The 16,031-nt window shown below is 41.6% G+C and overlaps 1 protein-coding gene across 6 annotated transcripts in view; it reads left to right on the forward strand.

Annotated features, from left to right (window-relative positions):
• Positions 1-16,031, forward strand: part of LPP (LIM domain containing preferred translocation partner in lipoma) — a 322,361-nt gene that overhangs the window by 272,086 nt on the left and 34,244 nt on the right. For all 6 annotated transcript variants that reach the window (XM_053985940.1, XM_053985939.1, XM_053985937.1 and 3 more), the window contains one exon: positions 6,026-6,195. In XM_053985940.1, coding sequence (XP_053841915.1) covers positions 6,026-6,195 — 170 coding nt within the window. The remainder of the gene's footprint in view (positions 1-6,025; positions 6,196-16,031) is intronic.

A 16,031-nucleotide genomic window follows, 5' to 3' on the forward strand; every position in this document is an offset into this window, starting at 1 on the left:
TCAAAGCCATCCAAAAGCAGAATGTGTCAGGAATCTCTAAAATGCGTTTGCTGGCGAACTCTAAACAGAGATGATTAGAAAAATAACGCAGTGGAAATACTGGGTGTCTTGAGGCTGCTAGGGGAACTTTTAGTGAGATATTTTATTCAATGTATTTATCTATTTTCAAAGTGTTCTTGGTGCCGTTTTGAAAAGGCAGTGTGCTGTATTTTTTTAGTTCTTTCTTGCATTGTGTATCAGGGCTGCAGTGAGAGCGGGGGAATACACTTAGCTGATCAAGGGAAATTCTGTAATTGATAGGCACTGAGGATATGACCTTGTGGTGTATTCCCACAGTACAGTTAGGTGGGGAACAGTTTTTTCCATCATGCAGAGTTTTTTGAGATATCAACCTTTTTTCCTAACATTTCAGCAAATGCAGAACCTCCCTACTTTGATGCTTTTATCAGAAAATTATCCCCTATCTCTTCTCTACATAGAATACATGCTTTGAATTCATGAATTTCAGCCTTTTATGGAGAGGTTTCCACATTTTCTCTTTGCTTTCTCTGCTCTTGGCATCTGTAGTTACTGCCTGAATTGTCTGTGTTAGGCACTGTACATCACAGTGGTGCTGCCAATGGCTTAATGTCTAAGTAGGTATGACAGAAAAATAATGCTGTAGCCTAGAAAGGCTACTCAAGTCCCTGGATGTGCAAACAAGAGCATCTCAAGCCACCTGTGTGCAGTTACATTGCCTTTATCCTTGGCTCCAGTGTGATTGCTATCAGAATATTACTGCCATAGGGATTAGTATGACATGTACCTATTCTATCATCCATCTTCAGTGGTGGATGTTTGTCCCATTTGCTCATGTTCGTAATCTGACATTTAAAAGTGATGCATGTTCCAGATAAGGTTGGACACCCTGTGCCTAATTCCTCATCTCCAGATTGTGCCCAGTTTCTGGCCAAATCTTAAGAACTTTGCTGAGTAACAGCTCAGATTATGGCCTTTCCAATTCATCTTTACAGTTAAAACCTGCATCCGAGCTCCAGTGACCTTGAATCTCTGCAACATACTTTTAAAAAAATGCAGTTTCTCTCTATTCACGCTCAACTAGCTGCAGAAATAACTTTCTGGCTTTTAACTTAGGCCAGATCATTTTTGCCTCTTAACCATAGAGTCATAGAATATCCTGAGTCGGAAGGGGCCCACAAGGATAATCAAATCCAACTCCTAAACATCTCTCCTCTGGTTTGATTTCTGCCTCATATCAAATAGAAGCTTCATGTCTTTACCTGCATGACCTGTAATGACCTATTCCCACCCTTCTTCCTCTAGTATTCTCTAGTGACATATCAACTCATCCTTCCCATCTGAAGTTGTCTATGCTCAACCTTCAAGCACTTACATTCTCTTTTGTGTTGTCTTTGTCCTTTCTTCAGAAGCATTCCATTAAACTTCCTTTAAACTCCCTCGGGGTCCTCTTTCAAATTCTTCCTTAACCTTTTCCTTTGCTGTCTACAGACTCCTTGTCAACAGTAAAACATTTAGAGTGCTAAGACCACAGCTTCCCTTGCTGACTGGTTTTGTCTGATTGTTTCCTTCTATTTCCTATTACTACCTGGTTGTTATTGCTTGTATTAGGTTGTAAACTCCTGCAGTTGGGCCCTTCTTTGAATTCTGTGTTTTCCCAATATCCAGCAGAATGGATCTGTTCTATAATCTGAGCAGCCAGGATCTGTGGTGGTATAGGTGAAAACCATGTAATAAGAGTAATGAGATAACAAGAAGTTAGAAATGCCATCTTGTGCAATATTAGCTCCTCTTCTCCCTTCCCCCTCTTCCTTCAGGTTCACAATATTTCAAATTTTTTACACAACAGAAGACAGTAACTGAGGAAGTTTCAGAATAGAGTATAGTAGCTGATGTATCCTTTCAGCTGCTGAAGTGTAATCCACTCACTAACAATGGCATTTTCAGCAGGGAAGCCTCTGCAGGCAGTTCTGCACATCCCTCCGAGGTAAGACCACCATGTGGCAGCCAGGCTGGGCTGAAGGAAGGTCACAGCATGGCCAAGGTTATGAACCTCTTTCATGCAAAAACAGAGGACTCTGGTCTCCCAGGCTTGCTGCCAACATATTACCTTCTAGTTTTGCTGAAATGATCTTGAAAAGAGATCTAAAAAGGGCTGAAGGGGCAAAAGAAGAATGTTGAAATGACATAGTTTCTCATCTTCATGCAGTTTAGTGCTAATTTTGTCCTTTGTCTTTAAGCTGCCTTTTAAATGCTGTTTGTGGAAAGCAAATGGGTCACGTTGTTCTGTGTTTCTACTGTAATACGCTGCCTGCTATTTTTCTCTTAGATTATTTGTGTAATCTTTTTTGTGCAATCTGTTTGTTCTTGAGTCTTGCAAACTTTGCCTTTGCTACTTCTTTCCCAATAAGCAGTGCAACTTGTTCTGTGTTCACTCATGGGTATTCTGCACACAACGGACTGGGTTATTTGAGACAGTGTGAAAATATTAAAATGGGGAACATGTGTGGGCACTTAATTGTGGTGAGCCCAACCACAAATACCTTCGCCGTTGGTAACTGGCACAGAGGAAAAGCAGACCTTTGTTTTGTTTTTATCAGACATAATGATAGATACATTGTTTTTAGTGGGGTTTTTCTGGTTTTCTAAGGAAATGAGGCTTGTGCAATCGCACTGCCTGTGTGCATGTGCCTGTCTGCTTGTCAGTTCCTCCTTCACCAACACTTGAAACTAATAGCCATTTTCAAATACATTTGAGCGAGTTGCAGGAGTTGGGAGGCAGGTTCTTGCAGAAGCCTTGTGAGTTCCCAGATTGCACCAAGGTTTGCACAGGGTCAGTTTCCAGTGATCACATTGCTGAGAACCAGATCGGTTGTGTATTTGCCCATGTGCCTTTAAGTGGATCCAGCCATCCAACTGTAAGCTCACAAATTTGAATATTTTGGCTTATTTGCTTTTACCTTTTGGGTGAGTGAGTCAGCTGGGACAGTTGCTAGGCACAGAGCATGTGTTTTGATTCTCACTGGAGTGGCCATGTCTCATGAAAAACATGGTTTGCTCAAGGCCACAGTGTTACAATTTGCATATAAACTTACAAAAAAGGAAGCTTTCTTTAAGCTTTCCTGTGTGAGAGTTTATAGGAGTATTTCTGTCTGTGTACTTAATAGCAGAAACTGGACTTCTCATAAATGTTGACAGGTTAAGTCTGTCACTGCCTCAGTGGGAATCTTCTGTGGAAAAACCCAGAAAGAGGATGGAAAGCCTCAGGAAATGAACTTAAAGGGGAGAAGTTGGCCAAGACTCATGTTGTGCTACTCTTTGGTTTGTATGTGACCACCAGCACTGTAGTTGGGGAATGCCTCAGAGCCATGGGGGGATGTAGCCTCAGGGCACCTTTGGGAGGCAGAGAAGATGTCTTTATGCCCTTTGCTGAAAGAGGGCACAGAGGTACAAAGGCACTGAGTGACTTGTCAGAGATTACAGGAGAATGTATTTGAGTTAGGAAACAGACCCAGGTCTCCTGATACAAGTGCAGCCAGAAGTGTGGTCTCCATGTGGACAGCTTCTTCAGCAAATGGAGAGATGCCTTGGTCAAAGAGGAAGATAAATGCTGAAGCACACAAGAGCTGGCTAAATTATGAATGTGAGAAGAGAAGGAGGGGTTGAAAAGATTCCCACATGTTCTGCTCAGATGTTAACAAAGAAAGCTGAGAAGTGTTTGCATAGACACTACATTATTCCATGTCCAAATGCCTCATAAAAATAATACCGGATGATCACAGAATGGCACACTAGGGAAAATAAATTCTTCAGCGGAATATTCCCTCTGGAAAAACACTGTGTAAAGTAATACACTAATGGCTTTCAATTTCATGTTTTATATATAGAGATATTAACTGCTCCCCAGACGTCTCTTCGTATTACAGCCCAGCTACACGAGATGTTTGGAGAAGGCCCTGGAGCAGCTCTGTGCTGTCCACACGCAGGGCTCAGCAGGGCTCTCCTGTGGTAATCAGGAGGTGTCTTCTGCCTCCTTCTCAGTGCAGTGCTTGCTCCTGTGGTTCTCTCCAGTGGGTTTGGATCTTTTTCTTCCTAGCCCTCATGGTTTTTTCCATTCTTCTCCCATGCTCTGTAGCCTCACTACCATGCTGGGAAACCTGAATTCCTTTTCTGCTCATAAAAAAGGAGTCCTCTCTAGAAGTGTTACAGTGGAGTGATTAAAGCACAACAGTGACAATCAAAACCCTAATAACAAATGCTAAGGAAAGCTAAGTTTAAATACATCACTATTAATTCCATTTGGGGGATTTCCAGACTTGTCTCGATTCATATGGTGAGTTATCCCTCCACATTGCTCAAGCTGGGATCTGTCTGAGCCAGGAACTGTCTGTCCTGTATAAAGCCAGTTAGAGTTATGCCATTGTAGCAAATTGTAATGATCTGGATTCTTTTCCAAGCTTTCCTAATATATCTCAAATGTGTATATATATCATCCTGCCACATCCTGAGGAATCCAAAAGTAGCTTACATGCTTTGTTCCCTGAATGTAGCTTGTTGGAGTGTGGGACAGGCAGGAAAGAAGTCATGACTGTGGGGACATTGTCAGTGCACAGTGAAGGGCAGCAGTCCTGCTCTTGGGATGACAAGACAAGTCTAACTTGTAGATGTTGTGCAGTATTTGCATGAAAAGGCCAATAAACAGACCATGGTATGAGAGAGCATTGTATCATTACTGGATTTTGTAATTATTATCAGGTACATAATAATTCTGTATGTCTTTATGAATAATTCTGTATTGAACTCAGCTTGTACCTCAGCTCTTGCTTCCCTTCCCGCCCTCACTGACCACACCACTCCACCCATGAAGCCTTCAAAAAGTGCAGGGTCCCAAGGCTGGTGTCACCACAGTTATTCTTAAACTGGAGAGTACCATTTTGAGTGGGGCAATGCCCCAAATCATAGTTGCTCTATTACCTTTGGTGGGGTTCTCCTGTGTAATATGGCTGACCTTGTCCTTGAGGCCTTCCATTTTCAACATCAACTGTTATGTAAGGACATCAGAACTTAATGGGCTACCTCCATTTTCTAGAACCCAAATGGCAGAGAAAAATGGCTAAGGTGTGCCTTCTACCCACCTCTTCCATCATCTCTGCATCACAGTCTTCCCTAGGGAAATGTTTTTCCCATGAGCTAAGGAAATCTTGTCCTCACTTTAAAACTATCTGCCACATAACATCTTTAGCAACAATCTGAACAAGGCAGCAAGCCTTTTGTATGTGCATGTCTACAGACTTCTTGTTATGCATTTGTATCTGTCATTAAGGACCTTTTTCAGAAACAGACAGAGCTCTTAAGGCCTGTCTGTACTTAGAGTCTTTACCAGCAGTTTCTGATACACCTTTCTTGAAGGATGGTAAGAATAAAATACCTGCACATCGGTTTCTTTAGGAATAGTTTCTGTGCTTTAAATAGACAGAATATCTTAATCTGTATTAATCTTTGAACAGAAAAAAAAAAAGTAATCGGCTCCATTGAGAGAATTGGTTTAAGCTATACAAGCAAAAACTTCTCTTTAAATTGAGCTGCCACCAGATAGCTTTATGAGGCCTCCTATGACAAAATCCTTTCATGTGGAAGCAAGGCTTAAGGCACAGGTTTATCCCATCTAACTGAGGACCTGAGGATGACTATATAGCTGGGTTAGATGATAACTGAGTGGTTTGTATCTGAAGCTCAAGATCCTTACAATGATTGCTGGCTTGCAGCAGCATGACTGACATGAGTGCTGTCTTGGGAGCCAGTTTCAATCCTTTCTAGATCTTTTCATATGGACCAGCACCAGAGTGCCTTTCAGTGGCACTGGATCTTTGCCAGCAGTAGCACAAACTGTTTTTCTGTGGACTGAGCTGCTACGCCCCCCTCACCAGCCCTGGGCGAATGGAGGGACCTCCCGTGCAGCTGGGACAAGGGGCTTGCTCTGACTCCTGTCCTTTCCCTCTGGTGACAGGACGCTGTGCCCGCTGCGGGGAGAATGTTGTTGGAGAAGGCACCGGTTGCACAGCCATGGACCAAGTCTTCCATGTGGAGTGTTTCACCTGCATAATGTGCAAGAGCAAGCTGAGGGGACAGCCCTTCTACGCCGTGGAGAAGAAAGCCTACTGTGAACCCTGCTACATTGTGAGTACCCATTCCTCTTTGTGCCCTGATTTTAATGCATAGACACAGGAAACATTTATTCTTTCATTGCTGTGGAATTACCTTACAGTTAAAATCTGACAACCCTGTGGCAGTACCATGAGCAACAGGTTTTTTTATGGTCTTCAGAAGAACTCTGGTCTTTTCAGCTTACTGGGTGAATTACATTTTCTGCTCTGACTTCCCTCTGAAATGAAGTGGACACAGCAGGAGAAAGAGCTGGGTTTTGTGGTTGTTTCATCTCGGTAAGGAGCAGACTATGCAGTCATTTTTTAGCAGTAGTGTGGTTCTCAGCTTTCTGTGTTGAGAAACCTGATACCAAAATGGTTACAGACTGGACTGTGGTGCCCAATAAGATTAAGGAGATGGGATGCAAGAAAGCACTAAAACTTCTAAAATCAAGACTTTTGCCTTGCTTGATGGAAGACTTTCTACTGAACTAAGGTTCTTTGGATTAGATATCTTTTGAAGCTTACATTACGCTAAAATTTCATTTCATGCCTCCAACAGGTCTTAAAGCAAACAATTAACAGTTGCTCTGAGGAGCTGCGCATTTTAAGAGACTCCCATAACAAGTAGCTGAAACCAGTTGCACAGGTGCAAATTAAAGAAACATCCCATAATGTGCCTGAGGCTTAAGCTTGTTCTGACCTTAGCATCCAGTTTATCAGGATTATCCTTGTAACTTAAAGTAAGACAAGCACTGGAACATTCTTAAAGCGCTGACAGATCTTTCTTTAAACTTCCAGTTTTGAGTTCTTACGAACATTGGACCTAAGACCCTTCCAGAATTGGATTTACACTTCTGAAAGTAAAAACTGATATTTTTCATGACATTTCTGTCATTCCAGTGATAATTAGAGCAACAACATGATAATATTTCTGAAAATGCCACCAATATCTCATTGTTCTCTTGATTTCTACAGAGCCTTCACAGTGAGATTGTTACTGAAATACTGAATATAAAAAGGGAGGATTGTGTCTTGTTTACAATGGCAGTGATAGATGGGCCTTGTTAAATTGATTTTAAAAACTAAATGGTCTTTTGGTAGAATATGTACCTTTTAAATAATTTCTATTTTTGTTTGCACTAAAATGATTGCACCATAAAAAAATTTAAGCTTCATTTTGTGGCAAGTTTAACCACGTGCAAAACACTGAAGACTTTAGGAAGGTGCATTCATAATATAATTGGAGCAACTTTATGTAACTAGAATTAAACATTTCATTGACTTCAGGCTGGAATTGACTTCATCTGCTTGCAGATTGATACTTTCTTTTCTTCTTTTTTAAATCAAGCACGCATTCTACAGCACTCATCTGCTTTAGTTTGGGAAAACATCTGCATTAGCCACTGTAGTAATGGTTTAAGATTATTTAATCCTATTACTTATACACTTCATTAGCCTGAGTGAATTGTTGGCAAGGGTTCAGTAAACTTCCTACATTGAGAGATAAAAGGATAAAAAAGGAAAGGGAGAAGGATTCTGTTCCTCATTTTCTTTCAAATTTATCTTCTATCTATTTAAGGGCTAAAGGAACGATAATTGCCTGGTTGCATCTGCGTTTGTATGTTCTGTGATACGGCTTTGCAGCCCTGAGTACAGAGGAAAGAGTAAACGTTTAATAGCTTCCTTTTATATAACCAGAAGGGGCCTTTAAATGTTTATCCATGCAGTCCACAAAAACATGGTTATGGAGTTAACCCAAAACACGTCTGGATCCATCTGCTGCTGCACATGCAGGGGAAAGGATGGCAATGCTGATGGGGCTACATATATGTAGCTGGGCAGCTGGTACTGTGAGTGAAAAATGGGAAGCAGGAAGCTGGCAGTCTGATGCAGTAAAGAAAAAAACCAAAAACTCAAGCACATATTAAACTCTTAAATGTGGAAGAAGCAAGTGTTGGGAGCCTTTGTCTCAGTGTCTTTCAGAAAGCTCAGGACTCTGCTGTGTTGAAAGCCAGATCTATAAGGGCTCTAGGCTTCTGCCATCCACTGGCTTTAGGCCTGAGGAATTTGTGTCCTAGAGCATATATCTCATTGATCTTTTAGTGCAATGAAGCCTGCATTGGCTTCAGTAGGATAATGAATGCCTGAGTACACTGAGGCTTAGAGCTAGGCTTGCAAGTTGTTCTTGCAGATGAATGAGACCCTTAAATTGATGAGGCACAGTCTGACTGCTTTTGTCTTTAGATGCCTTTAGATGTGTGATGCAGTTATCCTGAACTCTGAGAGTTAATGACCTCCTTAAAATCTAGCCTGTCTAGCCACGTTCTGCTGAATTGTGGCCTCTGATTGTTTTTGTTTTGGTTGGGGTTTTTTTCCTCTTTCTTTCTGGTGGGTTGGTTGATTGGTTTTGGGGTTTTTTTTGGTGTTTGGTTTTTGAAGGTGGGTGGGGTATTTTTTGTTTCCCAAGGTCCCTGTATCAGAAAATAGCTTGGATACTAGGAATCCTAGATCTGTAGAAAGTCAGTGGGACTGAAGTACCTGGACTCAGATTCCTCAGGACCTGAATTCCTATGGAAGGTGCAGCAGATGTGACTGCACAGCTAATTCATGGCAGTGACCAGCTGAGAAAACAGGGTTCACGGTGTGAGTAATTCAGTGAAACTTGTTTCTGGTCTACCTAATTCACACTGATTTCTAACACACATCCCTATTTTCCCAAGTTGAAAACTCTTGACCTCTTATACAAGTCACAGAAGCTTAATTTATATGAAGAAAATAAACTAATGCTTCCCTTGTAACACTGGCCTAGTTGTGATATATAAATTCTTGAAGCCTTTGATTATTTTTTAATAATTCACTGATGTGCTTGTGGCCTTATGCACACAAAAACTATGCACAAAAATAAAAATAAATGTTTTTCAACAATTAGAATTGGCTAATCTTCTCAGTTTGTTGTGTGACTCTTCTTAGCTGTGGTGTAGTGAAGCCATAATTAAGATTTCTGTGAAGAGCTGTATTTAATTACTGGTTAGTCAGTACCAAGCCTAAATAGCCTGCAGAAGGGGTTTTCTTTGTTATTTTTGTTTCTGGTTTTATTTATCAGTGATCCAAGTAAGATGAAATTCCCCAAAAGTCTGAATTAACATCTAAGGAAACCAATCACCTGTTTGAAAAGAAATATTTTTCTTAATGGGAATTTGAATACCAGAGTTAATTTCTTTCACACAAAAATCCTCCCACCCAAAAGCCCGTCACTATCATTTCCTGTTACATCTTCTGAGTGCAGCGAGTTCTTTTGCCAATGTGTTTGCTGGTTTTGCTCTGCATCCAAGGATTCTTTCATTATTGATGTTATTTCTAAAAGAGTACCAGTCTTCTCCATTAAGACTCTTCTGCAGAACTAAAAGCAACTGTAAAAACTGAAGTGTTAATAGGAGACAGATGTTTCCCAGTCATGATGACAGTCAAGTTAACATTTGAAATACCCTGATAGAGTTTCTAGTGTAACCAGTGCACTGCTGTGCACGTGATGAACGCTGTGTCTGCAGTATGTTAACAGTATATTTCCCCCCTCCCTTACAGGGCAAATTACTGACAAAACAACATTTGGTTTGCTTCCTCTAAGCAGTTGAAGAGATTTTAACACTGGACTGAGAGCAGGGAAAAGACTAAGCGTAATATCAGTGGAACTGTTGTTATAAAAGACTGAAGAGCAAGATGTTGAGCAGTGCCAGCTGTCTGCTGTCCAAATACCGTGTTATCATAAGGTCTGAGCACAAGGTTAACCAGACACATCAGTCTGGCAAGAGTGGTGCTGCTGTTTTGTGAATGGGATGTTCTTTGATGTCCAGATAACTTTCTCCAGGATGTGGAAATTTTCCTCCATTCTTTCTCCCCTCTCCTGACAGTATGGCAGTTGGCAGCTGGAGATGTGCACTCTGAGGTGAGGGCTGGGAGGGGCTGAGCTCCTGCAGTTAATACAGAAAGCAGCAAGATCTTGCTGATGCTCCTGGCCTCTCAGGGTTTCTTCTGTTGTGTCCAAGTCAATGTGACCCACCTGAGGAGAAGACCATGGTGGGACTGGGAAGGATACAAGAAAGCAGAAATAGCCAGGGTCAGATGAAAGACTTCAGAGAAGTGGTGGGCTAGAAATGATGAAGGATTGATTGAAGGAGAAGAAAGAAAGTCTAATTTCTGTCAAGCTAGAGCAGGTGAGATGGTGGGTATGCTCTGCAAAGCCCTGTGGAGACTCAGGGATCGAGGTTTCCTATTTCTACTAAGCGCTGTGAGATATTGAGGACAATATCTTAAACCCATCCCCAAAGATCCCTTACAAGGATTTTTTGCAGGTGAAATTCATCTTTCCATAGTACTGAAGCTGTGGAAGTGCTTGAAGGAAGAAGAATTATGCATGGGAGTCTTGCCCTGATTATTGCTATTCCCCAGCTTTGAACTTGGGATCATAGTGCTCCACCTTTTTTTTTTTTTCCCTCACCCCCCCCCTCCCCCCAGTTACTTGTTTTGTGAGCAGAAAAAGATATATCTTAGACAGTTTTTTTCCTCTTACAATCTTCTAACTTCCTGGACTATCAATGGCTGTAGTTCAGTAGAAGATAGTTCAGAACAGAACACAAGAGAAATGCTGATGTTTTAAGAAATGGTGCAACAAGAGCCACTGCTACCATGGAGCACCCTGGGAAAGCTTAAATTTGCTAATCATTCTAAAATGTCAGTGTTAACTCAATTTGTGCTCATTGAAATCTCTGGTGAGACTGCTATTTGCTTCAGTGTGACTGGTATTGTAAACCTCACCCTGTGTGCACGTGAGTGTCACTGGTTGAAAGCTGTGCGAGAGCAGCTTCCTGCGGCACATAAGGTTTAAAGTGTAAGGTTGTTCCCTGCAGTAAAACTACATCTATTTTTAAAAATAATTCTGCAATTTGTAAGCAGGGATTACAGCACTAATTTAGCAACTATGTAACAATTTAAATTGGACCAGAAAAGAGAAACTATAATTTAAAGATTTTTTTTTAATGATACAAGTTTTCTTCTTTTTAAAGTAAAAAGCCCTTTATTCTTGTTTTTGTCAAGCAACGTATTGAATTTGAGAGTAATTTATGGAAAGTGCTGCCAGCATGGTATTGCAAGTGCTCCACAATTTGAATTTAAACTGCTCAATGGGATCATTAAGACTATTATGCCTGCTTTCCAAAGAGTTTGAATTCAAAATGACAACTGGAACAAAAATATAAAATAAACTAAAGAGAAGTCACGCACTCTTTGCATGGTGGAATTTTTCTGCCCTCGAAATATTTCATTGAGATCAATGCTGCTCTTCAATCCTCTCCTAGAAAAAAGCTGGTGTTGCTAGTTTTAGTTCGGAGCTCCTGTGTGAGTCATCGGCAGCAGGGAGCTGAACCTGTGACCCGTGGATCGAAAAGCATTAAGGCTCAGCTCCTGTGGCACAGAGATGGGGCTGGGCTGTGCCAGGCAGCAGCAGGCTCAGCCCTGGCTATTTCTTACCCTCAACAGAAGTGGTCCATGGACATAGCACAGCCACAAAACAGGTCCAGAGTTTTGGCTCACTCACAGGCATGTTTTATTGATGCTGATTATTAGCGTTGATAATTTTGCTAGTCTGCACCCAGTTGGTAATTCCATGGAAAAAACATAATGTTAAGGGAAATCTGTTACATCTAATAAACTGATCATTTGTAAAAGTGAAAAATGGGTAAATCCCTTAAGAGTGTAACAGCCCTTTCTATTGATACCACCCAGCAACAGCTGATATAAAACATAGAGACAGAAGGTGGAGGAGGAGTAGTGGCCATAAGCTCAACTCTACTACTTTGAATGGTAAATGTTCTTGTGCAGTCAGGGCACAGATAGAGAAGGACAGGATGCTATTACATAAGCTGCACCTGGAGCTTCCAGGAGTCCAGGTCTAAGAGGTACAAAAACATGTGAGAGAATATGTCGATGAAGCATCTTCTATCAGAACTGGGACAGCTGAACTGAGCTGACCCTCTAGAAGACTGCATCTGTTTCTTCAGTGGCCTACCAGCTGTTACAGGGGATGGGTCATGCCTCTTATTTTGTCACGAGGCAAGGGAAAAGGTTCCTTTGCAGGGGTGGGTGAGTGGGGGAGTCAGCAGAGGTCAATAACCTCCTTTCTAAACTGAGATTCTAAAGAAAGGGGAGAAAGTGTACCATGAGACGATGAGGTAACACTTTACAGAGACTCCTCTGTAGAGATCCAGAGGCTCATATTAAAGAATACAGGGCCAATTCATCTTGCTGTCCAACAAGGACAGGACAAGAAGCTTGCAAATCAAGCCTGTAAGAAGGAAAATTCATAGTGTTCTTGGAAGACATGAGAGTGAGCCCTGCCAAGAATTGCACTGGGCTCACCTTAGTGATGGATTCTGAGACCAATATACCTTGGTGTAATTGACTTTCCAGAAAGCTGACTAGAGTGTTGCTTTAGAGGAAGACCAGCTATGGACTGTGGAGGTAAAGCAACTTGATGCTACCAATGAAACAGTGTCATGAGGGGGATATTTTTGGAAAAATACCATCGTTCTGGACAGCGGTTTAATAGATACATTCGTGTTGGAAGATTGGGCATGAAGTGATGATTAACTATTCACTGATGTCTTGGTGGTGCAAAGTTTTGTTAGGTATGGATCACTTTTCATTACTTTTCACGGCCCCTATTTTAAAATGTGTCCATATTAAGTGATGACTCCTCCTGACACCTGGGCTTGCTTGAGATTTGTGTGATGGCTTGCTAGAATCCAGATCTTTCCTCCTATGTGTATGTTGGCAGCCATAACAATGTGAATTGTAGTCTTGTCTCTGCCTTGTGCTTTTATAATTAGAGGTATTTTTCATATTTTGATTATATGAACTAAGCATTGATTTGACATGTATAATCTAGAAAAACTATACCATGGGAAATGAAGAGTTCTTAGTGACTGAAAAGATGATACTGTGAAGGACCAGCTGCTGCCATTTAGTGAATTTCTTGCCTCACGGGGTGAATTCCACTGACCAACTGTATATTCTTTGGAAGAAAATATTCTCCCTCTCTGTAGGACTAATGGCATTTTATGGTTCCTGGCTATAGATCCACTTAGGGATCATGCTACAGTAGAGGGGATGGCGAAGTCATTTAGCAATGGATTTTAGCTGTGTGTTGAGCTTTCCGTATGGAATGTATCCCAAAGCTTGCTGCCTTTGCAAGTTAGCAGAAATGGCTTATAAGGAAAGAATAACATATTTGTAATATCTTCCTCATTTGCAGTCAAGTGTAGATGGTTATTGGCAAGTTACATCCAGTGTTTACAGTGTTCATCTCTTTTCTTTCATCTGTTCTTCCCCCCCTCCTCAGTGAACTACTTGCTGCTTTCAACCTTTGCTGCCCAAGCAGCATCTGGAGATACCACTGTAATAAATTCTCACTGTGGTGTGTCAGTGAGTGAAAGTCTTTGCCTTTAAAAAACTTCTTGGTAAACAGCAGGTCTATGGAAAAAGGCAACAGCATTGTCTCCATATTGCAGATGGAGATCTGACCCTGAGAAGTTTAAATGCAGTTTGTTTAGATCATGGATCTTCATTGCTAGAAGCCTTCAAGGACAGGTGGGACAAACATTAGGAGTCTTAGGAGTGGTTAAAGTCTAGGCAGACCTAGGGATGTTTTTCTAGCCTTACTTGAGCTTGAATGACGTGTCCAGGACCACAAACACATCCTGCACTGTACAGCTCAGGTCTTCCACGCCCAAATTTTCTATCTGTTTGCAATTCAGCTTGGCAAGGTGAAGGAGCTACCTTTCTTTTCTTCCCCTCTTCCAATCACTGCTGTTTGGAGACTGGACAGGAATAAGAACAAGCATCTGAAAGCTGAGTGAGGGCTCTTGGAAAACCCAGGAGGGTGGAAGGTACTATGACAGTGTTCCTTTCCAAGTAGTCCTACTGCTTACCTGTAACCCTGCATAGTTATTTGTCAATTCAAACTGCTGAAGACAATTATTCTGAAAAGGCTGGAATGTATTTGAAATTGGGCCTGTAATTTAGGTATGTATTTTCATCTGATCTGTGTATTATGGAGCTTTGTCCTTTCTAATGCAGTGATGTTAAAGCACTGCAGTGTCCAGATATAAAACAATTGGACCTCACTGAAGTAAACAAATCATTAACTATTGCTTATTTTTACCAGTGCCCCTGTGCAGAGCTGCTGCAGTACCTGTGAGTACCAGAGATGAATCTGTCCTGGAATGGGTGTGTTTGGATTTAGCAGGGATAGTTCCCTGAGCAGCCTTGAAAAGAGCAAAATCTTGTCTTGCTCACTCTCAATTCCAGATGCCCTCCTCCTTCAGTCCAGACAGTGATTTGCAAGCCTGAGTGCCAGGGAGCCCAGCAGGCTCTTGCAGCATGCCACTTGAGCCGTCTCCTTGGTGAAGCCCCACTCCAAGGAATTTGCTCTGGCAAAAGCTCAGTCTGTGAGTCGATCCTCCCTCTAGTGTCTGCCTCTGCTCTTCACTCCAAGACATGATTTGCGTGCATGTGATGTTTGTTTGCAGTGGGGGAAACTTTTCAACTTGCCATCACGCACACAGAAACCCCAGTGGGCTGGGGAGATTTCTGATTAGGAAAAAACCAAAATCATGCCAGTGTAGGGAAAGTACAACAAATGGGAATGGTGACAGGAGAAAAAGTTTTCTTGATTTTAAGAGTATGGAGGGTGTTTGGTACTCACGTAGGGACAAAGCAAATTGTAAGACTATTGTTTCATCCCATCTGCATTGATTACAAAGCTATGGTCCAAGTACAATATTGACAGAAGAGATAAATAATCCACTGGGGTATTTTGGGCAGAAGGAAAACCAGATTATAGCTTAGCTCTGATACTGTGGCATTTGCTGGGGACAAGAGACAATTGTGCACTGGGTAGATAGAAGCCTTCACAGGAGCAGAGAGTTTGATGTATGCCCATCTCTGCGAGGCCTCTGTGGGTTAGGCAGGGATGGCACCACGCACCTCGGTGAGCATGGAACTCGGGGGGCATCTGGATTGCTGAAAGTGAGTGATGAGATCAGCGTTGAAAATGAGTGATGAGCTCAGTGTTGTCCCTGCTTTTCCCTGGCTGCTGTTTCCTGACAAACATTTGACACAGAAGCACCATGGAGGTTTTCCACACCAACCTGATGCTGTGACTGTCAAAGCAGACTTACCACGCAGCTCTCTGAGGCAGTGCAGGAAGTGCAGGCAGTTAGAAACTGGTGGCCGTTCTTATGTTATATTCCCATGTTTCAAAGCTTTTGTTCTTGTTAAAAATAAAGCTTTATGGAAAGAACTAAACCAAGAATTTTTGTGACCTCTTTGGTGTGAGGTTATAAAGCACAGATTTGATAGTCTTTAGTCACTGTAGGATGCTGGCTGTTGAAAAAAATCTTTGTATTGTTTTGATTTTTATTTTGTTGCTGAAGTCAATCTATGAATGTGTTTAATGCTGCAGCTCATTGTATTTGCATCCTTGCTGTTTGACTCTTTAACACAGAGTGGCCTTCCAGATTCTTCTGTCACTTAGCATTCTTAATGTAGGAGTTTTTTCAAACTGCTTCAAAGATGTAAAAAGTAATGGTTATTGTGCCCAAAACCTTAACCAAACCCAGATATTTTGTCTTGTTTGTGATGGGAAACACAGCAAGAGGGGAGAAAAATAACAGTGTTGAAATGTAAATTAATTCTCAGATGTTATCAGGGATTGAGATTTTAAGTATGAGTATTCCATTAGCTCCTGACAAGGTAGTTTTTTGTTTAAGGTTGTGTTTGAACCAACACACCATCTTGGCATTCCACCAACAA

The sequence above is a fragment of the Vidua macroura genome, chromosome 10 (assembly GCF_024509145.1).
Source record: "Vidua macroura isolate BioBank_ID:100142 chromosome 10, ASM2450914v1, whole genome shotgun sequence".
Classification (NCBI taxonomy): domain Eukaryota; kingdom Metazoa; phylum Chordata; class Aves; order Passeriformes; family Viduidae; genus Vidua; species Vidua macroura.